General features: G+C 45.3%; 1 protein-coding gene across 1 annotated transcript; it reads right to left on the reverse strand.

Moving 5' to 3' along the window:
- On the reverse strand, window positions 1–27637 carry Nub1 (negative regulator of ubiquitin like proteins 1). Its single transcript, XM_051203223.1, has 15 exons — window positions 27497–27637; window positions 23918–24035; window positions 19378–19545; window positions 16909–16967; window positions 16074–16144; window positions 13282–13464; window positions 13031–13119; window positions 11721–11827; window positions 7673–7856; window positions 7146–7253; window positions 6254–6406; window positions 3532–3678; window positions 1953–2048; window positions 936–1113; window positions 1–736 (listed from the first exon to the last, which is right to left on the reverse strand). Exons 1-15 carry the CDS (start codon window positions 27565–27567, stop codon window positions 555–557), a joined length of 1914 nt encoding a protein of 637 aa, XP_051059180.1. The 5' UTR covers window positions 27568–27637; the 3' UTR covers window positions 1–554.
- Between the last annotated feature and the right edge of the window lie 134 nt (window positions 27638–27771).

Here is a 27771-nt window from a genome sequence, read left to right on the forward strand (position 1 = left end):
TTGAATTTTAAGTACAGATTTTACTGATCTAAGAGCACAAAACACTGACATTTCAAGATAAGGTGTTTGCTACCATTTGCTATGGGATTGTGGCCTATCTCATTGTGTCCACAGCACTTGGAATGAAGAATCAAGGGGTGAGCAGGGTGAGCAAGGGCTGAGGTAAGCTTGCACAGCAGAGGCAGTTTCAACAGCAGGGGAGGAGGAAAGGAGCACTGGAGGGAGGGCTGGCTGAGAGGAGGGCAGGGGACAGACTCCCCATTCCTCTGTGGACCTCCCTGCTTCCCAGACCTAGATGGAAAACTAACAGGGCAGAGTCAGGGATGCAGACCTGGAGGCAGAAGGTGAACAGCAGACCCAGGGAATTAATTCCCTTTCCTCCACTGTCCTCACCCCAACAAAGCCTCTCTTCACTATATGCTGGGTCCCTATACCTGAGGAAGAAGCCTACATGGAGCAAAATCGTTGACAAGCAAGAGGAACGCAAAGAAGAGCTGCATTCGACCATTCACAGCGACAGAATTTATAGGCAGAAATGTAGCACTTATTTCTGTTCAGTTGTTCTTTGCGGCAGACCTTATACTTTCTACGTAGGACAAGTACTCCGCAATAATGACTTCTTCATCCTCCAGAGTGGAGTCCAGGTAGTCCTCCTCATGCTCCGGAATGTCCTCCAGGATTTCATTCACAGCCTCTGTCTCCATGTCTTCGTCCGTTGAGGCACTGGAAGAGGTTCCTGCGTGAAAACACCAGAGAGATAAGCAGCTCACAGGAGAAGTGCCCTAACTGTACCTTTGGTGGCCACCCTGTCCTGGCAGAACTCTAGGGATGCCTCCTCAGCCTCCAGGTTAACCTCTGCCTTAGGCTCACAGCTGCCCTTAGTACAAACTCGGCAGAGTGCAGCCATCAGTGAGGCATCCAGACCTCAGACTTACCTGCAGAGTCGGATGGGGATGTGGATGGTGTGGAGGAGGAGTCCTCTCCTGAGAACTGCAGGTCGGGAGGAAGGCTCCCTCCATGGTGCGCAAGGGTCTGAGCTGCCAGCTGGACATTGCCTCCAAACACCCTTAGTGCGGCTTCAGCCACCGCTGTGTCAAAACCCATGTACACCAGCTGGGGGGAGATCACACCATTAGGACTGTGACCATGAGCTCAGCTCATACTGCCACGTGGGCCACCACTTCATGATCTTGTCACCTCACAGCACAGCTAAGACACTTTGCTTCCTGGATAAGTGTAAAGAATGCTGTATGCATCCTTTTGCCTTTCTGACAAGTCTCTTTTCAGTCCCAGAAGACACCAGGCCATGCAGAAAGGGCTCTGAAGACCTGGGTTCAACAGGTGCTAGGCACTCACCTCAGGACTGGCCACCCTGGGGTGAAAGCTAGTATCATCAAAATCTGTGAGTACCATAAGTAAAGCAGCCACGATATGTGCAGCAGGCTAAAGTGTGGTATCAAGTGTGGATGAGGTCTCGTGAGGCACAAGGTAGGCTGAGTTTCATGGGACACAGTGACAACCCTTAGGACACTGGCAGAGAAATAGGATTGATGTAAACAGCAGAACATGGGAAAGGGGCAACTGAGAATGAGGGCAATGGGCACCTCCTGCTGTAGTTCATCTTCCTTTCAGGGGACAGCATCTCATTATGTAGTCCTGGCCTGGAACTCACTCTGTAGACCAGGCTGGCCTTGAACTCAAAGATCACCTGCCTCCAGGTGCTGGGACTAAAGGTGTGCTCCACCATGCCCATCCACTTTCCCTTCTACAGAAGCACCCCTCACTCAGAGCCCTCTTACCACATCCACCCCACTATACATATCTGAGGTTCTCCTAGGGTCGGCAGGCCCTGCTTAAAAATAAAGCCTAAAAGCAGACACATGTCACCTTGTCACCATCCTACTCAACCCAGCCAGCACTGCCCAACGTGAGATGCGACGCCTGTCACTTACTTGGTCGATGCTTTCCTGGGAAGGACTTGCTTGACGGCTGTGGTTTTCAGGGTCTGAATCTTGTAGCCACCACATATGGGGGTTACTGAGGAGAATCTGAAAGCACAACATCCTTTCTTCACCCAAGCTCCCAGCCATGCAGACTACCATCTCTGACATGCAGGCATACAACCCACACCTGTCCAAATGAAGTGCAGGGTGGTACAGTGGGCTGTGCAGAGTGCCTTGAGGCAGGAGGGGGCTCTTCGCTGGACAGTGGGTTCCGGGACCCTGTTTCTACCTTCCCAGTACTAGTGTGTGCCCCACCACACCTGGCATTTTTACTTGGGCTCTGGGGATCAAACTCAGGTCCTCATGCTTGCAAAGTTAAGTACTATATAACTGACAACAGCCCAGCTGCATGACCTACTTAAACTGTTGAATTGCACTGGTTTCTTCAGAGAGCTAGACTTTTTTGTGCTTTTCATACTTGTCTAATATAAAACTTCAAGCTCCATATTCATATTATATTCACACTTCAAATATATGTGAACTGGGTATGGTGGTGCACATCTTTAACCCCAGCATTCAGGAGACAGAGGCATGCAGATTTCTGAGTTTGATGCCATCCTGGTCTACATAGCAAGTTCCAGGAACCTAGGGTTACACAGTGAGACCCTGTCTCAAAAAATAAAATATATATATATATATATATATATATATATATAGAGAGAGAGAGAGAGAGAGAGAGAGAGAGAGAGAGGGAGGGGAAAGTGGGGCTTTCTGAAGCAGAGGATAGGCAAAAAGATGGGTGCAGGTCAGCTGTTGCCTCTGGTGTACAGTGACCTTGCCCCTGCCTGCCTGTCCAGACCCATCCCCAGCCCAAGAGCTCCAGGCCAACACACTGACCCCCTACCCAAAGGGCAGCTCCTCAGGGTCAGCTCCTGCCCTGCTCATCACCCTGCCTATCACAGATCTGTGGCACCTGAGGGCAGCACTTAAGAGCTGTGTCTTAGCTGTAGCACAGAGCTTACTGTGCCTCTTGACCAAGACAGGCCAGGTTACTGCTGTTCTATTACTTTGGGGATTTCTCTAAAAATCCCCTTTGGCAAGAGGTACCACAAAAACAAAAACAAAAAACAAACAAACAAAAACCACCAGAATACAAACAAAAGTTTAGTCAGGAGGTAGTGGTGCCTGCCTTTAATCCCAGCACTCAGGAGGCAGAGGCAGGTGGATCTGAGTGAGTTCCAGGACAGGTTCCAAAACAATACAGAGAAACCCTGTCTCGAAAATCCAAAACAAACAACAAAAACAAAAAACCCCTCAGATATAAAAACAAAGCTTATTCAAAAACTTACACTGAAGTGTGACCAATCCCTTAAGTTGGACAGCACAGACACTGCCATTAGACTCTAGTCAGGTGAAGCCCCAGGCCAGGTGCCTGGGGTCACCACTCTGGTTGTTGGAGAACAGCAGAACTGACTGCACTCACAGCCGCATCTACACAAAGACTTAGGAAGGCATGAACAAGAAGACTGTGGAAGTAGAGGCAGTCATGGGGTACAGCCAGCTGCTCGGGTAAGCCTGGAAGCATCACCTGTAGAGCGTCATCCAGGTTGCCTCTGGCCTGGTGAAGGGCCTGTTTGGCGGCATGTGTGGAGTAGCCCATTCCTCTCAAAGCATTGATATTTTCCAGGCGGCGTCTTCTCTTCTCCTTCTCCTCCTTCCTTATTTGGGCCAATTCCTTTAGGAAAACAAGTCCCCCTGAGTTAGGCATGGAGGCGAGCAGGAGTCTGGGGTTCTGCAGGGTTATCTCTCGGGGCTGGTGAACTACCAAACAAGGGACCTCTACCTATCCCTGCCAAGAAAAGTGGCCAGAGGCACAGGGACAGGATTAGGGTTGGGCTCTGAGTTCAGGAGTGCAAACACAGAATCAGCCCAGCACCTCCTGAAGCCAGCACCCAGCCTAAGAACAAGCAGGCTCTTAGATGCTGAGGTGTTGGAGGCCCCACAGGCAAGCAGCTCCAATATCATGGCAGAAGAGCTTCCTGCCAGGGTGGAAGGTCACCTACCTGAGGATTTATATCACTTAGGGGGTGGAGTGGTTGCCTAGCATTGCACTCTGGTTTTATCCCTAACATCAGGAGAAAGGAAGATGTACTGTATTTAGTTCTGTGACAAACTCAGAGCTGCAGGGATTGTGTGCGGCAGCAGCTCCCACCTCACACTTTAAGTTCCCATAGGAGTGCCTCTCCGGTGGCACATTAAGAGTGTCTTCCCAACACATCTGTCCCACCAGCTCCCACAGCAGCCTCAGTGAGGAGTTCAAGGGCAAGCTCATTAGCAAGAAGCACAAGGACTGGTGGGGATTCAGGGTGTGATCAGATGACACAAAAGGGAGGGATAGACAGAAACCAGGTCTTTGGCAACACAAGTGACCACCACCTAAACTATCACTTACTTGTAATGTGAGGGTTTACTCTTAGCCTTTTGATCTTTTTTAGCTTCTTCTAGGGGGCCCACCGCCTAGTTCCCAAATAATTCATACACGGAGGCTTATTCTTAGTTATGAATATCCAGCCTCAGCTTGGCTTGTTTCTAGCCAGCTTTTCTTATCTTAAATTATCCTGTTTACTTTTTCTCTCTGGGCTTTCATCGTCATTGTTTCTGTATGTCTGACTTTCCTCCTTACTCTGTGGCTGGCTGGGTGGCCAGCCCCTGATGTCGTCCTCGCCTTCTCAGGCTGTTCTTTTCTCTCTTCTACTTATGCTCTCTGCCTGCCAGCCCCACTGTCCTTGCTCTGCTTCCCTCTTGGCCATTCAGCTCTTTATTAGGATCACCACGAACATGTTGTAGACAAGCACAGTAACACAGTTTCACAGTTAAACAAATACAGTGGAAACAAAAGTCACGCAGCTTAAAATAATATTCTATCATAATCACCCTCTCCAGGGCTTTCTCTCTAAAGATCACAATGTAATTCAGAAGTGCATATATGTATGATATGTACGTGTTTGCACTGATACATTTATATTTGTGTTGCTAGGGCCCAGTGTCTTATGTAACCCAACAATTCTGCAATATTTTTTATTAAATCTCAGGGGTGTGTGTGTGTGTGTACAACCTATAAAAGTCAGTTCTTTCCTACCACATGGGCCCAGAGGATAAAACTTATACCACTGGGCTTGACAGCCAGCTTACACTGTCCTTTCAAAGGCAGTCTCTGAACCACAGACACCTCACTGTAAATGAGAACCACCTTTGCCAGTGGCATCACAAGAGCCATGGGCACAACCGGATCATGCCACCACTTGAGAATGACTTATGGACTACAAAGCATCACACCACATTTTCAAAGAACTCACTTGAAAACAGGCTTTTCACTGAACTGTGTTGGTGGCAGTGGAAACGCTGTGAGCAAGCACCTTCCTGTTGTACCTAACTAGGCAGTGTACAGCGCCAGCTTCGCCTGACCTGTCCCTGACTCCTCAGCAAGGCCCAGGGACCATGACTAGAACAACAGCTGAGGGCTGACTGTTGTGGAAGGAGACATTCCAACAGCCCTGCTGACAAGTCATTACACAACTAACCCATGGATCCACTCTCACAGTTAGTGCTGTCTTCTGCCCCTTCTGTGGCCCACGGGCAGCTCTGCTTCAGGGTCACCCTGGGAAACAGGGTCCACACAAGAAGAGTGTCTGGCTGGAAAGCCCTAGCAGCTTAAGAGAAAACTGACAGCTATCACCAGCTCTCTCTAGACCTCAGGTCTTCTGCTGTACAATTAACTGTAACGACAAGGTCCCCTCCCTTCCAACTCTAGAATTCTAAAGCTTTGTTTTGTGCGCTTATTATAAATGACTGCAGCTTCTAAGATCTTGTTTCTATGATCTGACATGTTCCCAGGCAAGAGGGCAATCCTAAACTATCACAGTGGCTTCACAGGCTGTGTACTATCACCTTTGAATAACATCCAGAAATACAATATGGTAACTCAGGAAACCCTGAGAGAAGACTGTTGGTATCACCTGCTACTGTGACAGGAAGCTGCCTTGTTTGCCAGCAGTTACCCTTGGCTTTATAGCAAGCTTGAGGCCAACCTGGACTACATGAGAACCTGTCTCCAAAAAAAAAAAAAAAGAAAAGAAAAGAAAAAGGAAGGCAATGTCTTCCTGCCCCTGATCTGAGTCCCTTCTTGTTAACCCTCCTCTGGAATTCTCTCCAGTCTTTTTCTACCCAGTTGAGAAAAGAAGTTGCACTGTTTTTGTTTCTCAACCTTTTCAAAGGGTCTAAGTCTCATGGGTGCTCAAGTGAAAACTTACCTCTCTGCGGTTAGAAATGTGAGTGGCTGCATGGTCCACGTTCCCATCACAAGCCCGCAGGCCGAGCCGCGCTTCCTGGGCAGTGAACCCCAACTGCAGCAAGTTGTGAACTTTTGACGGATCGATGTACAGCTCTTTAAAGAGCTGGCGCGCCTACAAACAGGAAGCGACAGAAGACTCATCAGTAGCAACATCAAAGCTTTAGCAGGGCTGAAGCCCTGAAATTAGGCCACCAATGTGACTTATTGCATGTGAGACACTGACGAAGTGAGCTTGTCTAACCTATCTACTACTAGGACTAAAAACAGACAACACCAGCTCTGCCTGCATAACCAACCCTCAATATAGTGTAACTAGACAGTCTGAGTGCCAGAGCAACTGTAATACATTCCTTGAATTTTAGCTGGCTACGGTCAGGAGGTGAAGGCCATCTGGGCTGAGAGCAAGACCCTATCTCAAAACAAAGGGGGAAAAATGCACGAATCTGAGCTGCACATAGCATCTATCACTCTCCCTTGTAGCTGAACTAGTTGGGCAGTCTCTGTGTCAACTGCACAAAATCTTTTCTTCATGTATAGGTCTGCTCTGACACCCTGGTCTGCTTTGCTGGGGGTACAGGCACCAGCAGGAACAGTAGGAGCCAAAGCCTGCAGAGCTCTGGCCTGGTCTGCTTACCTCAAGATGGTAGATAGCAGGGCAAAAACTTTACCCAATTAAAGCCACTATCATTTTGAAGTATCCCAGTGTAGCATCTTGCCTGAACCCCCACAGATGCAAGTGTTCATACTGTACATGAGGGAGAGGATGGGAGGGAGGTGCAGGGATCTGAAGGGTCAGCCTGAGCATGAGTCACGGAGGTGCAGGTGAGGGCAGCCCCAGCGGCCTTTCTTACCTTGTTGAGATACTCCCGAGCCTCCTCTCCATTTCCACTGTGATAATTTCGAATCCCTTGAAGTAAGTAGAGTCTTAAAAACAGCACCTTCTCTTTCCCACAGTTTCCCTGAAGTTATCGGGAGAAAAAGAATAAGCTGTCTTATTTTCAATTTGTTCTCTTCTGGTCAGAGTGACTGAGAGAGCAGGGGTCTGTAATTAGTAAACTGACTTTAAGAGCCACCACAGAAGCAGCGAGACTAAGCTGCACAGGTGGTTCATCCCTGTAATCCCAGCACTCTGGAGGCTGAAGCAAGAGGATTAGGAGTTCAGGGACAGCCTGGGCTACATGAGACCGTCTCAAACCAAACAAATAAAATAAACCCCAGCCAGACTCATGAAACACATAATACTACCTGCTAAAGTCTTGGTTTACAAATATGTATATTACACTGCTGCCCAGATTAATCACCTCTGGCAGCAATTTCTACATCTGGACAGTAATGGATGTGCCCATAAGTGGGTTCAAAAAACTAATCAGTTGCATACTTTTATGTGGACCAGTCTCTGGTGGTTCTCTCCATAACAGTTTTTAAAGCACTTCTGGGCCAAGTTCAGCTTCTTCTCTGCATCATCCAGACACTCCAGTTGTTCCAGGCGGAAGTAGCACCATACGATATCCAGCTGCAGAACAGCGTAGTTGTCTACAGTGTCCAGCAGCTCTTTGCACTCACTACAAGAGAAGGAAGCCACCAATGAAGCCCTTCAGCCCTTGGGGTCCCAGAAAGCTCCTCAGCTCTTGCTCCATTTCTAGGGTTACCTAATGGGACCTTTATATACAATATGAATCCTTTGAATATATAAAGAGAAATTAGGGTTCTTAACAGCAGCATGTGGCATCTGGCCCAGGACATAGTGGCTTTCTATCCTGGCTGTGAATTACAATTACCAAGACACAGGAGTATTTTTCTTTGGGGACACTGATGCTGAGGACCCAATTAGGGCAACATCACAAGGTTCTCCACACTAGGAATTGGAGTCCTATCTCTAAAACTTCCCTGGGAGAGTATAACATGCAGGAAGGTTGACACATAGCTTTAAAGACACCTGCACCCCCAAACTTCCTGAAAATGCCTCAGCTGATGACAACACAGTCATCAGCTGTTTTCCCCAACAAGGGACTTAAGATTAGTTAACAGAATTTTTAATTGTTATTTTTACTTCTGTGTGTTGTATGTGTGTGTTTATATATATGTGTGTGTCTATGCAGTGCCTATGGAGGCCAGAGAGGGTGTTGGATCCCCTTGAACTGGAGTCACAGGCAGTTGTGGATCACTCAATGTGGTTGCTGGGAACTGAACCTGGGTCCTTTGCTGAGCCAGTGTTCTTAACCATTGAACCATCTGTTCAGCCCAGTAGAATTTCTTTATGTCATCCTAGTAAGTATAAGTAACATGTAAAGAGAATTAACTTCAAGAATGATAAGCTAAATCTAAGTATCTTTTCCCAACAAAAGTTGGTTTTATTTCTGCTTTTTTAGGAAGAAGACTACCATGTGCCTTGGTATAGTTTTCAATGCCTTTGCCCATCTCTCAACAATCTGTTATATCATGTTAGAAGATTTCTACAGCCCCTTCTTCACATGTACTACTCTCCTTCTCTGCCACACTTATTCTGTACCCCACGTTCTTCCCCTTGTGGACACAATCTACTTTTTATCTTTGGATTCAATGAGGTTTTCTACATATCTCCCATGCCACTATCTCAGCTGCTCAAGCCTCCTTGAATACAGGAATACAGCTGTTGCTTCAGTGTCCTTGACAACTAATTCTAGCCTGTGTAGTTTCTGGAGCTGCTTCTGCTGACTGATTGCCCTCTTCGTTTCACTATGGGCTATAAATTTGTAATTGGGCACTGTTTATCTTGATTACTAAATATTGAGCCTTGTCAGGGATACATTAGGGTTATATGAAAGCAGTAACTGAAGCCTGCTGTTCCCGGAAAGCTTTGAGGCCAGGCTGGGTGGGACCACAGCAGTCTGGGCTCCTGCTGAGACAATACCCTTCCAAAAGCACCTGCGCTGCCCGGTGACCTCACAGTTCTCTATTCCTGTTGGTGGGGACACAAACTGCTCCTGGTCCTCTGTGGGCACCAAGGATTGTAGCGGTTACTTCTTGTAAGTGGTCTCTACCCAGAAGTGGTGAGTTTCTTTCGTGTGTGTGGTTACCTCACTCCATGGAGCCTCAAGAGGAACCTCAGGCACTCTCATTGGCCTCCTTGGCTGCTTAGACACTTAGCTCTACCTCAACTCAGGGTGATGCCCTGCCTGCCTTTGCTTGCTCTGATGTGCTGATTTCTTCATTTTGCCAGGCTTTTTAGGCCCGTCACATGACAGAGTAAATCCTGTCCTGCTGCTCCATACTGGCTGAAAACAAAACTCTCACATTTAGTTTCAAGCAGGAAAAGAGTATATGGTATAGCTCAGTGGTAAAGCATCTGTTTAGCATGCACAAAACCCTGGTTGATTCCTAGTACCACATACCCATACACATACTAGCCACTGTACATGAGTAAAAAGTCATGAAGTACTGCTTACTTGAGGGAAGAAGGGGAATGAAATCAGGAAAGAAAATGGAATGCTAGGGTTTTCTCCTTCAGCACTGGAGCTCCTGCTACAGCTGGCTTCCTTCATGAAAAAGGGAAATTACACAAGGACACAGATAGGTTGACTAGAACGAACAGCTCCCCAGAGGAAAGAGGCAACTTTCTGCCATTGTATCTGGAATGTTCCCCAGGGGCCATGTATGACAGCTTGGGCATAAGCAGTTACACTAGAACTGATGAACCCTTTACAGGTGGTACCTAGTGAGAGGTTTTATGTCACTGTGAGGTGTCCTTGAAGGGAACTGTGAGTGGCTGGTCTTTCTCTGAGATGAACAGTTCAGTTCCTCAGCCACACACTTGTAGTAGACACAGAGGGCCATGGCAAAACAATGGGACAACTGGCTACAGGCTAACCCTCTAACACCGTGAGCCAGTCAACCTTGCTCTCTATGTTGATCACCTTGTGCAGTCATGGCCATAAAGGAACGATGACTATATACACTTTGAAGGAACTAATAGTTAACATTTATTACACTTTCTACTTAATGATATGTTGGTATATCATGAACTGATGACATGGTTGTTTTTACTGAGGGATCTGAGATCTGAAATTCATTTAAGTGACTTGTTCAGGGAGAAAAGGTTGAAAAGGCTCACAAAGAAGAATCAAAACCAACTATTTCTTGACACGCACTAAAGCCAGACTACAAGCCTGTGTAAGTTTACTACAGCAGCCTTTCCCTCCACACATACTTGAAATCTTTTCCACTAACAAGGTAGGAATAACTACTATGCACTGACATGAAAACTTTTCTCAATTTTAAGGACTCAGCTTACAGTCTCCAGCATTACACAGAAGAGAACAAAAAGCAGATAAAGAGCAGAGACAGACAAGGCAAGGCCCTGAAGCTCAGATCACCTCATTCTTCCCAGCCTTGCCCCATCTCCTTCAAACATCTAGAACAATAAATCTCTTCTTTGTATAAGTTAGCCTGAGGTTTATACATTTAAGATCCAACAGTATTGACCTTTGCAGCAGGAAAACTATAATAAACATCTGTATTCATTTCTTGACATGTAGATGATTGTCATAGGAATTCACCAAACAGAAAGTCCACACTGAGGCTGTTTACTCTTGACCAGAACCAGCTTTATCTAGCTCAAGCATTCAACATGCCCGGATTACATTCTCTAAGCACCATTTCCACTAACAGGACCTGAGAACCCTGGGAAACTCAAGAGCCTACCAGCAGCAGAGCAAAAGGACACAGGAGCCAGCCAATGATGGAGAAACTAAACACAGATACACAGATGTATAAAGCGCGTGTGTGTGTGTGTGTGTGTGTGTGTGTGTGTGTGTGTGTGTGTGTGTCCACCCCCCCCTGGAGACAAGGGCTTGCAGGGTAGCCCAGACTGGCCTATAACTTGTGCCTCAACCTTTCAAATAATGAGATAGTAGGAATTCACTCTCAGCTTCACCAGTTAATACTGATGAATTAAAAAAGAAAAAAAAAGGCCTCAGTTTGGTCACCTTTGAGGAACCAACAAAATCTGAAAACTACAAATTAAGGCAAACGGAGGGAGCCAGGCATTTGGCTTTCTTCCTGTGAACACTGCACCTCAGCATAAATGACAGAGAAATCCAGCAGTGACTGCAAAAGAGCAACATTGTCACATTTTGCAGTGTGCGGTACAGTGTGGTTCATCACCATTTGCACCGACACCACTTGGAAGGAGAGAGGGAGCAGTGTGATGGACAGCTCTGATGACAGAATATTGGGGGGTGCAGAGCCTCTACACTAGGGTGAAAATGAATGGGTGGAGGGGGGAGTCAGATAGAAATACAAAGGAGGAAACACCCACAAAATGGTGTGTGCCTTAACTCCTCATTCCCAGCAAACACTGTGGGGTGAAAATCGGTCTGAAGTTACAGGCAGGAGCATCCTGGGCTTTCCACTTACACCAGCTACCTGCCGAATACAAAAATACCTACCAGAAATATCTGTCAGCATCCAGAAGGCATGGCAAAGCTATGCCATACTCTTTTCTCTTCAGGAAAGCTCTGCCCTTCTCATGGTATCCCATAGCTAACATAAGGGCCTAGAAAAGAATGTGAAATTCTTAAAATGGCTTTCAAACAAAATTAGAAAAGCATTAATAAAACAAATTAAAAATCATATTAGCTCTAATGAAAAACAGGGCAAAAAAAAAAATCAATTAATTGTTATAATTAGAGGTTTCTTTTCACGGAAGCCCTGAAGCTAGGTTCTTAAGTCAATATGGCTGACATCACCAGTAGCATTAACTTTTATCAGGGTATTTTTGGTTGTTGTTTTTACCACCTGCTGGCCTAGATCTAGTTCAAGTTTTCCACAAGACTAGCTAGACAGGATGAAGAGTCAGGAATTGTTATGAACTTTCTAAGGAGTATGCAGGTATGGTAGTATGGGCCTGTGACAAGCTGAAGGAAGAGACTGTCAGGTGGAGGCCAGCCTGAGCTAAGAAGCAAGATTGTCCAAATAAGTAACTGAGCCTATCAAACACTCATTCTTTTGTTGTGGTTTTGTTTTTGATTTGGGGTCTCTTATCAAGACTCCTGTGTCCCATCCTCCACCTTCACAAGCAGTATCACCACACACTTCTGAAATGTTTGACAATGCCAGAATTTCCAAGATGACTTTCTTACATTTATTTGTACTTGTGTGCATGTGCAAGTGTATGCAAAAGTGTGTGTGTGTACGTGTGCATGCACATTTGTGCCACAGCACACATGGAGGTCACAGGACAGCTTTCAGGAGTCTTCTTACCATGTAGGCTCTTAGGATGGAACTTGGGTTGTTATACTTGACAGCAAGCACCTTCACCTACTAAGCCATCTGCTGACCCTCCAAGCCCATTTTGTTTTGTTTATTATGTACACAGTGCTCTGCCTAATCTCATGTGGGTGCTGAGAACTGAAATCAGGGCCTCTAGAAGAGCAGCCAGTGCTCTTAACCTCTGAGCCATCTCTCCAGCCCTGCATATCCATTTTCAAAATGTTACGATAGCTTAGACTGTATACTAAATGAGGGTTTGGCCCTCAGCCTCCCCAGTTGACTGCCCAGCTCTTAATTCTTAATTTTAAACAGATTAATTCAAATAGTGAAACTTTTCTCAAACTGTCATTTAAATAACAAAAAGATACAAACAAAACCTTCAAATGAACTTGATCTCTAGTCAGAACTCTTCATTCTAAGAAGCTTCTGGGACTGACTCCATCCATCTGTCCTGACAACCCAGCAAGAGTCCCACACCTGTACTTACTTTTCTTTCAGCAGGGGGAATTCTGATGGACCTGCCTGTCTGGTTTGCAATGTCTAAGTAAGGCATGGTTTCCGGATCCACCATCTCCGCTGCAACAAAGCCATAGGAATCTCATTATCACAGCTGAACAGCAGTGACAGGGACAACACTTGGGATGCGATACTGTGAAGAACCCCACAAGAAGCACTGTACTCGATCTGGGAGCTGCCTTGATGTATCTGAGGGAGGTGACAAGCCAAAATTCTGTGTACCTCTCTCTGCCAAGATCTCCAGTCCTCGTTTGGTCCTCTGAATGCGTTTCTCCTTCAGTTCAGCCTCATTCTGCTCCTCTTCCTCTACCTGGAAGTTTTTCCTCACATCCTCTTCAGATTGTTTCAGCTCTAGCACCATTGCCTTCACATTGTGAGTCACTCCTTGTTCTTCAAGGCTTTTCCCTGGGAACAGCAGAATTGCTTTCTATATTAACTTTCCTATATTAAGTGCAGTCCTTTTTTATTATTTATTTTTGAGTAAGTGTGTGTGCATATATGTATATGCATGTGTGCGTGTGTTTGTATAAATAATTTGAAGGAGCCACTTTTCTGCTTCTAACATGTGGGACCCCAGGACCAAACTCAAGTTATCAGGCTCTGCAGTCACTGAAGCACTTCACCAGCCTGGGAAATGGAATTCTAAAACCTGCATTCACACTTGTAGATCAGTACAAGTCACGTTCACGCTTTCCTTTTTTCTTTCTCTTCATTCTACTAAAGTAACAAATATACTTGAGAGCACAATGCCAGGCAGCAAATGGAAAGCAAAAGGCTAACCACTACACAAACTTTGCTAGCCTCTAGTTGAGAAATAACTCAAGCCACAGTGCAGTTAGGCACAGCAAGGCCAGCTCTGATTACGGTGAAAAGCAGAGGCCACAGGTGCCTGCCTTACATCCCATGGACTTAACTCAGCTTCTGCTTTTCTAGGATGCAGTTTCCTCTTATAATGAGTAGAACTAAAGACAAGAACAGAAACCCATGAATCGGAACAAGGGGGGAGTAGCCAGTCCAGTGAATAGGTTAGCCAAACACTACAAACAAACCTCGTAAAAATGATGTTGAGGATGAGGGCAGAGAGGTGGCTCAGTGGTTAAAAGCACTGGTTGCTCTTCCAAAGGTCTTGAGTTTAATTCCCAGCACTCACAAGTGGCTCAGAACCATCTACAATGGGAACTGATGCTCTGTCTGTCCTGAAGACTTACAGGAGGACAGAACACTCATATCCATAAATAAATAATCCTTAAAAGAAGTTTAAAAAGCATGATGTTGAAATATACATAGACAAAAGAAGAAAGTTAAGTCCATACAGACGGACGTTGACATCTTTTATCCTCAAGGCTGAGGATCAGCTTGGGTTTTCTCCCATAGTTGCCTACAAACAGCAGGTGGGTTTTATAAGGGCCCTGCCCTCCCTATGCTTCTGTTCTTTGCACTCTTCCTCTCCTTGTGTTTCAAATACAAAAGTCAAGATCCGTCTGGAGAAAGGAGGTGGCAAGACAGAATGTTGCCTGACTAGATTTGTTTTTTTTTTTTTGTTTTTTTTTTTTCAAGACAGGGTTTGTGTAGCCCTGACTGTCCTGGAACTCACTCTGTAGACAGACTGGACCTGCCTGCCTCTGCCTCCTGAGTGCTGGGATTAAAGGTGTGCACCATCCACCATACCTGACTAGATTTTTGTGTGGGGTGGGTGTGAAGGTTACAGGTCATCATCAAGTGTCTTCCTTAGCAGCCTCTCTACATTATTTTAGATTTATTTTACTTGGTGTATGTCAATATTTTACTTGCATGTGTGTACGTACACCACACATGTGCCACTGAATGCCCTGGAACTGGGGTTATTGATGATTATGACCCACCATATGGATGCTAGGAATAGAAACTGGGTTCTCAGCTAGGCAGTGGTGGCACAGGCATTTAATCCCAGCAGAGGAAGATGGGGCGGATCTCTGTGAGTTCTACAGATCGAATCCCAGGACAGCCAGGGTTACACGGAGAAATCCTGTCTTGAAAAGTGGAAGGAAGGAAGGAAGGAAGGAAGGAAGGAAGGAAGGAAGGGAGGGAGGGAGGAAGGAAGGAAGCAAGGAAGGAAGCAAGGGAGGGAGGAAGTAAGGGAGAAACTTAGGTTCCTGGGGTTCCAGGGACTTTCCCTGGAGATCCATGAGACCTCGTGGGCCACCTGCGCTGCTCAAAACGTTAACTCTGGTTCCACTCATGCCTGCTTGCAGATTACAGCCAGCGGTCTGTAAGCCACACTGTCCCTGTATGCGACTCTGCGGTATCAAAAATTCTCATTTCTCTGAGGACAAACTCCATACTCAACAAGGCTCATTGTCAGACTTCTCAGCAGCACTCAACACCCTGGGCAGACACCTGTGACATGGGGCTTTTGGGATGGGGGACTGTCTTGCATTCAGCAGCCACTGACTTTTGACTCAGTAAATTATGTGAGTGCAGCCCCCACCCCACCCCAATTAATTATAATCAAAATTGTCTCCTCCCAAAGGCAACTGTCCCCTGAATGGTGAAATTGTCTTCCCTGGCTGAGATTCATATGGTCCATTTGCTCTCTACATTCAGAAAGGTCTCTACCCCATACTCAGTTTCCTTGGCTGTTAGTAGAGTGCTCCAACATGGCCTTGTCCATCTGTCTCTCTCAGGGTCATCTCTTTTCCCACAGAGAGAACTATGAGTAACCCAGATACTCCTCTCAGCACAGACTTCCATTCTGAAACATTCTGTGTGGCTGAAATAAGCATCTTTCTTCTCCACTAGCCAGAGCAGACCTGTGAATATTTACTGGAATGTTCTTTTCTGCTTTACATTTTCATTCTGCATTACATTTACATTACATTACATTTCTGCTTTACATTACACTTTTAACATAATTGACTTTGGATAATAAATGGAACAAGGCCTGGAAGTTTTCAATAGAGAAAAAGCAAGGAAAAAAAATTTATATATGGAAAGCCACTACTTATACATTAGATGCATTCTTTGCTATGACATACCTAGTTGAAGTTGTTTCTTATTTATTACGATCTTGATGTAATTTTCTTGAAATCCAAAAGTTTCAGCTATTCTATAAAATAAATACAGTATAAGTTGCAGCAAAGCAAAAATCTGTTATTTGCTAACTACTATGAAGACTTAGATCACAATGGCCACTTTGCCACTTTATATCTTTTTACTCAGAAACATGCAGGCTATTCACCTAGTGACCTATAAACATCACTTTATAATAAAGCTGGTACAGTGGGAGGCTGCTGGAAGCTGTGAGCCAAGCCCTTTCTAAATTTGTTTCCGAGTTGAGGACTATAGGGCTGTCCATTTGAGTCATACTCTTCAGCATCCTTTGAGAACCCTGCAACTAAGGCTGTCCTATAGCACTGTCTACTTGTAGGAATTGAATGATGCTTCCTCATTCTCCAGCATCCCTGACAGAAGCTAAAGAAATGAGACAGTCAGCTGAAGACCTGGGTTGGCTGGCCTTTGCTGAAGGTTATAGCAAGCCATTAGTGCTAAAAAGAATGGAACTATATAAAACATGTAATCTGGTCAGTGCAAGGATGGTTCCTGCTTCCATTCCTCAGCAACTCACTCAGGTACAAGTTGGGCACCTCCTCTGTGGACCCTAAGCTGCAACCCTCTGAAATCTGCACAGCATTCAAGCTCCTATGAGCAGGCCTCTTAGCAGTGTGAACCCTGCATGACCTCTTTCTTGTCCCACCCAGGTTTCATTTTTCCGCTGTAAGGTGAGAACAGGCCGGCTCCCTAGCTTGAGATCACTCAATTGACCAGGGAAAGAGGGGCAGACCTGCTGGGAGATACAGCTTAAATACTCACTTAGACCTCAGGTCTCTGCCAGTGACATGCAAGTGGGTCTCCAATAAGCTTTTCTTGTCCTGTTTCAAAGAGACAAAACAAAATGTACTAAGTGTAACGTTTCTTTGAACTGCTACCCTGCCCTGCATGTGAGGTTGTGAGGTGCTATCGGAGGATGTAAACTCAGGTTCTACTTAAGGACAAAGCACTGCCTGTTCAGAGAAGCATGTTAAACACTGTCCAGCACAGACTGACAGAGTGACCTGAGTGTCCCTTGAATGCAATAGGTAGGACTGCTCAGTGAGACCTGTCATATGGCCAGCCATCATTATAATCAAAGTTCATGACACTGGAGGGATGGCTCAGTGGTAAGAGCATATACTTCTTTTACAGAGGACCTGAGCTCACTTCCCAAGATCCGTTTGGGCAGCTCACACCTAACTGTAATCCAGCCTGTGTATCTAATTTACTCTTGGCCTCTGGGGGTACTTTGCTTACATGCACAAATCCAGAGGGACATACTTACATATAATCAAAAATAAAAATAAAAATCTTAAGACAAGGAAATGTTTAATGGAATTTCTGAACATTCCCCACTCATCACCTGTCACCAGGCACCATGCCCTACACCCCAACCCTCTTCTTCCCAGCCTTACAACCATTTATTTTCTGTCTTCAAAGTTATTTGCTTTTAGCCGGGCATTGGTGGTGCATGCCTTTAGTACCGGCACTTGGGAGGCAGAGGCAGGTGGATCTCTGGGAGTTTAAGGCCAGCCTGGTCTACAGAGCTAGTTCCAGGACAGGCTCCAAAGCTACAGAGAAACTCTGTCTCAAAAAAAAAAAAAAAAAAGTTGTCTGTTTTGGACCCTTCACTGAAGCAGACCTTATAGACTATTAGTGTTGTGTTGTGTATCTGTACCACCAGCTGTCTTCTGCAACATGGGTGTATGTGTTTATCCACATATCTACTGATGGCAGATAGGCTGTCTTCATCTTAGCCATCGTGAGTGGTGCTACTGCCTTCCCGTCTGTCCCCGTCTGCCTTCCCGTCCCTTCCTTTCTTCTTTTTCTTCCTTTTTATTTATTTATTTTTCTTATTTTACATATCACTCCCAGTTCCCTCTCCGTCCCTCATCCTCTCTTCCACCCTCCCATCCCATTCCCCGCTCCCACTCCACATGTAGGAGTATGGACTAGGCCCTCCCTCCTGCCTCTAGGCTAAGGGAGTATCCCTCCATGGGGAATGTGCTCCCAAAGTCCTTTTGTGCACCAGGGATACATCCTGGTTCCACTGCCAGAGGTCCCTTATACTGTCCAGGCCTTCTAAGAGAGACCACTTTCAGTTCTGAGAATGGTCAGCATTGTTTGGTTCTGAGAAGGCTGCAAAGTGCTTGCCAGGAAAACACGCTGACACATACTACCTGAGGAGGGCCCTGGGACAAGGGGCTACACTCGGGTCATTTCAGCCCTGTTCAGCACTTAGCTGGCTACCCTCCACCCATCAGAATAGGAGAGGATGAACTCTTGCAGGGCGTGTCCTCCTACACAGGGCTCTAAAACTTGCTGTCTATTTTGATTTCTTAAAGTTTATTTTACATGTACAAGTATTTCCCTGCACGTATGTCTGTGTATCATACATGCAGGGAAGCTAGAAGAGGGCATTGGACCACCCTGGGACTGGAGTTAAAGATGGTTGTGAGCTGTACTGTGGGTGCTGAGAACTGAACCTGGGTCTTCTGGAAGAACAGCCAGTGTTCTTAACCTCTGAGTCATCTCTCCAGCCCTACCTCTTAGTATCTGTAGGCATTAAGCTAGAAAGGGTACAAACTTAACACATAGCTTTGAGGGGATTTTTTCTTTTAATTTTTAAAATTATATTTATTTATTTAGCATTGTCACACCATGGAGCACTTGTGATCTTAAGGCAAGTTTAGGAGTCAGTTCTCCTTCTACCATTTGGGTTCTGAGGAACATATCCCAGTCATTAGGCTTGATGATAAGAGTATTTACCTGCTAAGCCCTCTCACTGGCCCATGGGTCACTGTTTTGTTTTTCAAGACATGTTTTTCAAGTAGCCTGGACTGGCCTTGAACTCATCATGTAGCTGTGAATAACCTTGAACTCCAGGAATCTCCTGCCTCAGCTCCCTGGTACAGAGGTTATAACGTGCACTCTCATGACCCACTTCGGTGACTGATGTCCTGAAGAATAAGCCTACCTTAAATGTGCCAGGGTAAGTCTGCATCAGCACCATCCAACACCTGGAGTTCCTTAAGCACTCTGATTGTAGATTTACAAAAACAACAGCTCACTGGGCACTGTGGCACATGCCTCTAATCCTAGCACTTGAGAGGCAGAGACAGGAGGATCTGAGAGTTCAAAGTCAGCCTGGTCTGTATGAAGTTCCAGAATAGCAGGACCACCCGGAAAGAACCTGTCTCAAAAAACCAAACCAAACAAACCAAAAATGTACACTGGACAGTTACTCACTTTCCTGAGTCTCGGAGGCAGAAACACCTCAATTGTGGCAATCCCGGTTGCTCGGTAGTGTTCATTTCCTGTGCCTCGCTCAATCGCTTTGCGGCGGATTTCTTCTATTATGTCTTCCACCTCGTTTCCACAGCACTCCAGTCGGTCAGAGTACTTCTTAACAAGATCCTGTGAGGAGAAACAGAGACTGTGGCTCGGTAGAATGCCAGTCAAAAGTACTAAAAGAAAGAACTCCACCAAAGCAACATAGCTCTGACAAGTGAAGGCCCCCATTGTACTGAACTCAATCTTGCTCTCAGGGAGGAGTCAGGAGAAATTAAAGCATTTACAAATAATAAAAACAGGCTCCATAGGCACAGTGAGAGTAACTGGTAGACAGAAAGGAGGGCTGAGACTCTTGTGACTTTAATATATTGAGAAAATACTTTAAGGAGCAGTGAACTAGGGCTCAAAAAGTAAAGGCTCGGTGATTAAGAGCATTCGTTGCTCTTAGAGAAGACCTGGGTTTTGTTCCTAACACCCATGTGGTAGTTCACCACCATCTGTAACTCCAGTTCCAGAGGATCCAATGTCTCCCCTCTTTATGACTTTCGAGGGCACCAATCACACATGTGGTGCATACATGCAGTAAAAGTGTTCACACATAAAATATAAAAAAAACTTTTTAAAACAGTGAAGTATTCATTGGATGGGAAAAAATTTAAAACAAAAAAATTCTAATTTTTCAAATTATATGAGATCAAGACATTAAATACCTTCTTTTTTATTTAGCTGTTAGATTTTGTTGTTGTTCTGCTTTTTAAAGATTTATTTATTTAATATGTATACAGTGTTCTTCCTGCATATATCCCTACAGGCCAGAAGAGATGATTGTGAGCCATCGTGTGGTTGCTGGGAATTGAACTACCGGCTTTTGGAAGACTAGCTAGTGTTTTTAACCACTGAGTCATCTCTCCAGCCCCTTGGTTTGGTTTGTTTTGTGTGTGTGAGTGTATGTGTGTGTGTATGAAAATCCTACTCATAATATATTTTAAATAGTCATTAGGAGAAGGTGGGAAGAATATACCAATAACAATGATACTATATTTTTAAAAATATGTTCTTTGAGATAGGATCTCATATATTCTAGGCTGGCCTCAAATTTGCTATGTAGTCATCCTTGGGTACACAGCAAATTTGAGGCCAGCCTAGAATGACCCTGAAATTCTGAACTTCCTGCCTCCTTGTGTGCTAAACATCTACCTCCCTGAGTGCTAAAACTGCAGGCACGCCTACCACATCTGGTTTATAAAATTGCCTTCTTTGTATTTCTGTATTTAAGAATACTCATGTGCTACATAAATATGCTTTGATCAATGATGGACCAAATATAAGTCAGTCACCTCATAAGATACAATGCACAATGAAAGTAAAAAAAAAAAATTCCTTCTACCCAGTGATGAAGCAGCTGTTTTAAAAAGGTCTATTTTCATTATTTATAAGTGTATGTATACAAGCAAATGCAGATGCCTGTGGAGATGCCCTGGAGCTGGAGCCACAGGCAGTTGTGAGCCTCTTGATGTGGGTGCTGGGAACTGAAGTGTGTTCCTCTGCAAGCCTGTTAACCTGGAAGTCACTATTTTAATGTCCTTGTTGCATGTCCATTGTGATCCTGGTATGAACATGCCAGTCCTGCCAAGCATAGCACACATACTCATGCACAGCGTGTACTGTTTCATGAGAACAAATGACTACTACAAGCTAGCCCTGGTTGATTAGTGTGTGCTCTAACTTCTCTAAAACTGTAAATGGAGTTCTAAATTGATCTATGTGATAAAAACCTGGAGTCAGATATAGAGGAAAATGCCGAGAGATAAGAGAGAAGGAGCAAGCCATGGCCACAACTTAGCTCCTTAGCATCTCAGCAGACAAGAGGAACAAGTTCTTATTTCTTCCTGCTTATATCCTGTTCCCACCCAGCTAACTCACTTCCTATCTGCCTGTACAGACCTAGCTAGTGGCAAGCTCCATTCTCTGACCTTCAGACAGGTTTTATTTGTATAAGCAAGATATCACCATATAAAATAGTTTACTGTGAAGTAGTGTGTAAGCCAGCAGCACCCTCAGTCTCCTGCCAATCAAACTCACAGCTCAGGCATATCACCCAACCACACATCTCAGAGCATCCCCAGTGGTGAAGGCATGACTATGTACAAGCTGACTGTCCTTAAACTGGTGATCCTCCTGCCTCAGCCAGAGTGCTGGGATTTCTAATGTGTACCAATAGGCTCAGCTCTATTTATTTTTAACCCAGAAATACATTTTTATTACTACATTGAAGTTTTGAAAAATAAAAAACTTTAAAAATTAATTTCAGAGCCAGTAGGATGGCTCAACAGGTAAGATTCCCCTCACCAAGGCTGAGGACCTCAACAGGTAAGGTCCTTGCCTCCAAGGCTGAGGACCTTTCGATCTCCAGAGTCCACATGGGGAAGGCGAGAACTGTCTCCTGCAGGTTGTCTTCCAATTCAACCATGTGCCTGACCCACACAAAAATAAATACATGTACAAAGAATCACTTTCTAAAAAGTCTAATGACCCCTGAGCATGGTAGAGTACCTCTGTAATCTGGTTACTCAGGAGGCAGAGAAGGGAGATCAGAGTCCAAGGTGCTAAAGGAGTTTGAGGCCAGTCCAAGTTGCATGAATACTGTTTCAAAAAGCCAAAACAAGTCCAGCAGTGGTGACTCATGCCTGTAATCCCAGCAGGAGGAGGCAGAGGCAGGTGGATCTCTGAGTTGGTGGCCAGCCTGGTCTATAGCATGAGTTCCAGGACAGCCAAGGCTACACAGAGAAGCTCTGTCTCAAAAAACAAACAAACAAACAAAAAAGCCAAATTAAACAGCAAAACAACCAACCTATCAACCAAAACCCTAATTACCTAGGAAGAGTGTTTTCTCTCCTGACAGTAGGTATCTCAGTTAGGGTCTCTACTGCTGTAAAAAGTCACAATGACCATGGCAGATTTTACAGAGGAAAACATTTAATTGAGGTGGCAGCTTACAGTTCAGAGGTTCAGCCCATTATCATCATGGTGGGCAGTAATGTGCCATGTAGGCAGACATGGTGTTGGCTACATCTTGATCAGAAGGCAACAGGAAGTGGACTGTGACACTGAATAAAGCCCACCCCACAGTGACACACTTCCAGCAAGGCTATAACTCCCAACAGTGCCACTCCCTATGAGCTTGTCAATTACATTCGGACTACCACAGCTGGTAATTCTAAAATTAACTCAGCCAACAGTTCAACTTGTCCTTGATACTCACTGCCTAGGCTTCAAGTCCACAGGTCTCAGGGTGCACCCTCACGTCTGGCACCAGGTGCCAAGCATGCAGTCTCCAGGTTACTTTCATTGACTAGCTACAAAGTACAGGGTTCCCTTGTTTGACAATTTGCTACAATGACTCGGAACCACAAAGGCTACAAGGGAATAGGAATCAGAAGACAGTGTGAGGTCTGCAAGGGCCCACAGGGGAGTCCCTGCCTCAGAGAGTGAGCTACCCTCCCAGCTCCTGTTTGTTTAGAGCAGGAATCTTGGAAGCTCATCATTTACATATTTGTAATGGAGGCCTACTATCAGGCTTGACTGATTAAATCCCAGGCCACTGGTGATGAAAGCCATGATTAGCCCTTTCCTTCCCTGTGGCTGGAGGATGGAACACAAAGTGTCAAGCTTCTAATCAAGGCTTCTTTCTGGCCACCATCCCTCTCCCAAGCTACTAGGGCACCATGCTTCACTAGGATGAAAGACTATCCTGATGTTAGCTCTGCTAGGAAGTAGAGATAAGGTCAGTGTCTTTATTATGTCTCACTAGTTCTCAAGCCAAGACACCATAGCGAGCAAGTTCAGATGGCATGAAACCCACCATATACACGCCAAGGTTTGAATATCTTCTAAAGGCTTAATGCCCAGGGGTGGCACTATTGGCAGGTGGTAGGAAGGCCCTTGAAGGTAAGGCCAGCAAGGTGATTTATGGGACCCGACTGACCACATCATTCCTTTTCAATTTCCTGGTTCAAGTAAGAAATTTTCTTTACCATTGGGGATGCTCTGAGATGTGTGGTTGGGTGATATGTCTGAGCTGTGAGTTTGGCTCATACCTGGTTAGTGGTCTGCAGGTTAGTGTTTGCAGGTTTGTAAACAAAAATTAAATTGAATTTTTAAAAATTAAAAATTAAATTTGTTCATTACTAAAGGCTTTGGTGCTTCTAAAACTTTTCACAGCTGTGCCTCGTAATTTCTGGTGACTTCAGAATAGTATAAGGAGGTTATGATTATGAAAAAGATTTACATATCAAAAGAAAAATACCAGCCAGGTGGTGGTGGCGCGTGCCTTTGCACGCCTTTAGTCCCAGAACTCAGGAGGCAGAGGCAGGCGGATCTCTGTGAGTTCGAGACCAGCCTGGTCTACAAGAGCTAGTTCCAGGACAGCTTCCAAAACCACAGAGAAACCCTGTCTCCAAAAACCTAAATTAATTAATTAATTAATGAAAAATACCTTTAAGGCCAAACCAACTTCTTTATTTTCATCAGTATATGGAGGTTTCCAAAGTTGAATTCTGTCTTCCCTTAGAAACTGGGTCAATTTTGCTTGAAGATATTTCTTCTGCGCCATCCTTGAAAGCAAAACTGTAAATCAATAAATCACATTTTAAAATGCTTTACACATTACCTAATACCAGTGTTCTGCAAAGTGGAGTTCCCTTCTGTGCCTCTGTCAGTTTACCTAAGCTACTGTATCTAATTATATGTAAGTCAATAAAACGTTTTTCTTTTTTTGTTGTCCTTTTAATTTCCCCCCCAGGCAGGGTTTCTGTGTAGCTAGCTGTCTTGGAGCACATCCTGTAGATCACCAGCCAACAGCTCTCTAGTGCTGGGACTAAAGGCCTATGTCAACACATCCAGCTTAAAATGTCTATTGAAAACTTGCTAATATGTAGCAAGTAGTAGTTTACACTCCTGTTTTCTGTGCAAGGAGGGAATAAGCCAGGGTATTACACGTTGTAATACTGTGTCCTACTCTCTATTTCTTATCCTGTTATTATTCTCAGAAAGCCAAGGAAAGGGGCTTGCCAGACAGCTCAAGGGTTAGCGTACTGGCTGCTCTTCCAGAGGACTTGGGTTTGGTTCCCAGCCACCCACAAGACAGTTTACAACCATTAGTAACTTTAGTTCCAGGGGTCCCAAGGGCCTTTTCTGGTACAGACATACAGGCAGAACACACATGCACAATTAAAAAAAGATATATATTTTTTTAAGACAAGACAAATCCCTTAAGCACCTCAATACCCAGCTTGTAAATTCTCTCACACTTTGGCAGCTTTAACTCAAAACCAAAGACTAAGCACTTTGGTAATCGAGCACAAAGAAAAGCTAGTTTGAACTATCTATAATAAATGTTTATATAATTGAACTTTGGAAATTAAAGAGTTAGCTAGGTGTGGTGACACACACCTTTAAGCCCTTGAGAGGCAGAAATAATGTGAGTTCTAGGCCAGACTCTCAAAAAATAAAATTTTAAAAAATTACAGCACACTATTTCACTTTTTTCTTGTTTTATTTTTGTTTTGAGACAAGGTCTTATTCTGTAGCCCAGGCTACCTTCGCTTCCATAGTTCCTGGATAACAGGCATGATCCACCACAGCTGGCTCACAAGGTTTGTTGTTTTTGTTTTCACTGGCACTTTTGAGAGCACAATAACACATACACATCTACTACTATTCAGTCCTACAGTAGCTAGATCATTTTACAACTGGGAAACCCCAGGCTCTAGGTTTATAAAACCACAACATGAGCCAGTACCAGAACTGGCATGGGATATCTGCCAACAAAAATGAACTCTGTACTTTGTCTCAATCCCTTGCTGCATGTCCTCAGCATGTAACTTTTCTCTTCTACATAGGAACTATGGTGGCATCCTACACCAGCACAGCTATTCCAAGGGGTGATGAGGCTGCTGAGAGCTAGCAGCAGCTGGGAAATATGGTAAAGTGTTTCAAGGTTTGCTAAATCAAACAAAGGATGAAGTTATTCACCCTGTTTTTGTTTGTTTTCAAGACAAGGTTTCTCTGTATTGCTTTGGAGCCTGGACTGGAACTCACAGAGATCCACCTGCCTCTGCCTCTGCCTCCTAAATGCTAGGACTAAAGGCTTGCCCACCACCAACACCCGGCACTCACCCTTTATTAATGAACATGAATTTCAGAGTAGAAAAAAAAAATGTATGGATGAACATAACTTCAACATTTCTTTTTTTCCCCTATGGAGGACTAATATGCTACATCCTCCTAAACACAGTTCACCAGATTTTAAGTCAAGTGATAACATACGCATTATTCCTTTTAAAAGAATGTTCAGAGCTGTTCAAGAGAAACAGGTCATCAGGGTGGGGAAAGGAATGAACAGTGAGTGTGTGAGTGCTGTGTATGTTTTTAGTCACTACAAGACACATCAGCACTTAGGAGCATTTGCTTTGCAAACATAGTCACTTAACCCACCAGACACAAAAATGAAATCTACAAAAATTCTGAGAAAAAGATCACTGCACCTTATAAGGAAAAGTAGCAAGGATAATTTACTGGCACCCAACTATTTAAAAGGTTGAAAACAGCTTTCCAGACTGTAACCAGTCCACTGTCTGACAAAAGGAAATAAGGTTATCACAACCCTCATCTATGTTCCAACACTGTTGCTAGGTCTACATAACATAATATTTTTTTAAGACAGGTGTCTTAGTTAGAGTTTCTATTACAGTGATGAAACACCATGGCCACAAGGCAAGTTGGGAAGAAAAGGGCTTATTTGGCTTACACTTCCATATTGCTGTTCATTGTTGAAGGAGTCAGGACATGGACTCAACCAGGGCTAGAACCTGGAGGCAGGAGTTGATGTTCATGGAGGGTGCTGCTTACTAGTTTGCTTCCCATGGCTTCGCTTGCTCAGCCTGCTTTCATATAGAATCCAGGATCACCAGGAATTGGCACCATCCACAATGGGCTGGGCTGTCCCCCATTTATCATTAATAGAGAAAATGCTTTACTGCTGGGATATCACCGAGGCAGTTCCTTAACTGAGGCTCCTTTCTCTCTTGGTGACTAGCTTGTGTCAAGCTGACACAAAACCAGCCAGCACACAGGGTTTCACTACTTAGTTCTGGCTGTCCTGGAACTCAGTATGTAGACCAGGCTGGCCTTGATCTCTGAGATTCGCCTGTGCTGGGATTAAAGGTGTGAGCCACTATGCCCGATTTAACATTTAGCTTGGCGGTGGTGGTGCCCGCCTTTAATACCAGCACTCGGGAAGCAGAGGCAGGCAGATCTGTGAGTTACACAAAGAAACCGTGTCTGGGAAACAAACAAGCAAACAACAACAACAATAATAAGATTTAACGTTTAAAAAAATTAAACCACCATCGCCGGCCATACTGTTGCATGCCTATAATACCAGAACTAGGGACAACCAGAGCAATATATATATATGTATATATATATATATTAGAGTGAGACTCTAGTTACAGACAACAGAATGACAGGTGTTAGGTCAAAAGGAAGAAAGAATAGCCTAGTTTTCCGTTTCAACGGGAGAACTCCCAAGTTTTGCGCATGTTGCTGGGTGTTCCACATCCACTTAAGTCCTGAATCTCAGCGCTCAGAACCGAAAGTGAAACGTTAGGAATTGACGTTGAAATTTTCACTTTCGCTTCTGCCAGATCGCCTACAGACTCGCGCACATTCAACACGTTCCCTCTCAGGGACTTAACGCGCGTAGGGTCTCGTATTTACAAGAGCAAGGGAAGGAGGGAGAACAGTTTGGGCCCAGAAAGGTCGCGTTCTCACCCACAACGATCCGCTGTCCACGCAGTCAGCCCCTCCCTGGCAATCCGCTCAGCGTAGCTCAGGCTGACGGCAGGTGTCTGTCCCCTCCCTCAGGCCCGCAGCGACCTCCTCCCGCTCCCGCCCGAGCCTGCACCGCTGCGTCCACCCGGCCGCCCCCACCGCGCCGACGGCCGGCCCGGTCGCGCAGCCAGGCCCAGGCCCAGGCCCAGGCCCGGGTCTGTTCCCTCCACAGCCGCCTCACCTGCGCCACCGCCGCGCCAGCTGCGACCTGCTGAGTGCCCGGATGCCGCAGAGGCCGCCGTTTGTTTTCATTCCGGGTGAAGCCGGCCCCGCCCCCGCCCCCGCCCCCGCCCCCTCGCGCTGTCCGGAAGGCGGGTCGTGGGCGGGGGCTTCATGGAGGGGTAGGACCGAGGAGCTTGTCCAAGAGAGTTGAAGGGAAAGGAAGCTGCCGGGAAGACGCGGACGTGGGCGGGGCTAGCACTTAATGGGCGGGGCTAACATGGAGCTGGACAAGGG

Source organism: Phodopus roborovskii, unplaced genomic scaffold, assembly GCF_943737965.1.
Source record: "Phodopus roborovskii unplaced genomic scaffold, PHOROB, whole genome shotgun sequence".
Lineage (NCBI taxonomy): Eukaryota > Metazoa > Chordata > Mammalia > Rodentia > Cricetidae > Phodopus > Phodopus roborovskii.

What these genes read in the sequence shown, in the direction of transcription:
- Nub1 (XM_051203223.1), bottom strand. Translation starts at nt 27,567, where the DNA reads ATGAAAACAAACGGCGGCCTCTGCGGCATCCGGGCACTCAGCAGGTCG. An exon ending in GGCAGAGACCTGAGGTCTAA is followed by an intron (nt 16,145 to 16,908) that starts GTGAGTATTTAA and finishes TTTATTTTATAG; the next exon opens with AATAGCTGAAACTTTTGGAT. An exon ending in GGAGATCTTGGCAGAGAGAG is followed by an intron (nt 13,120 to 13,281) that starts GTACACAGAATT and finishes GCTTTGTTGCAG; the next exon opens with CGGAGATGGTGGATCCGGAA.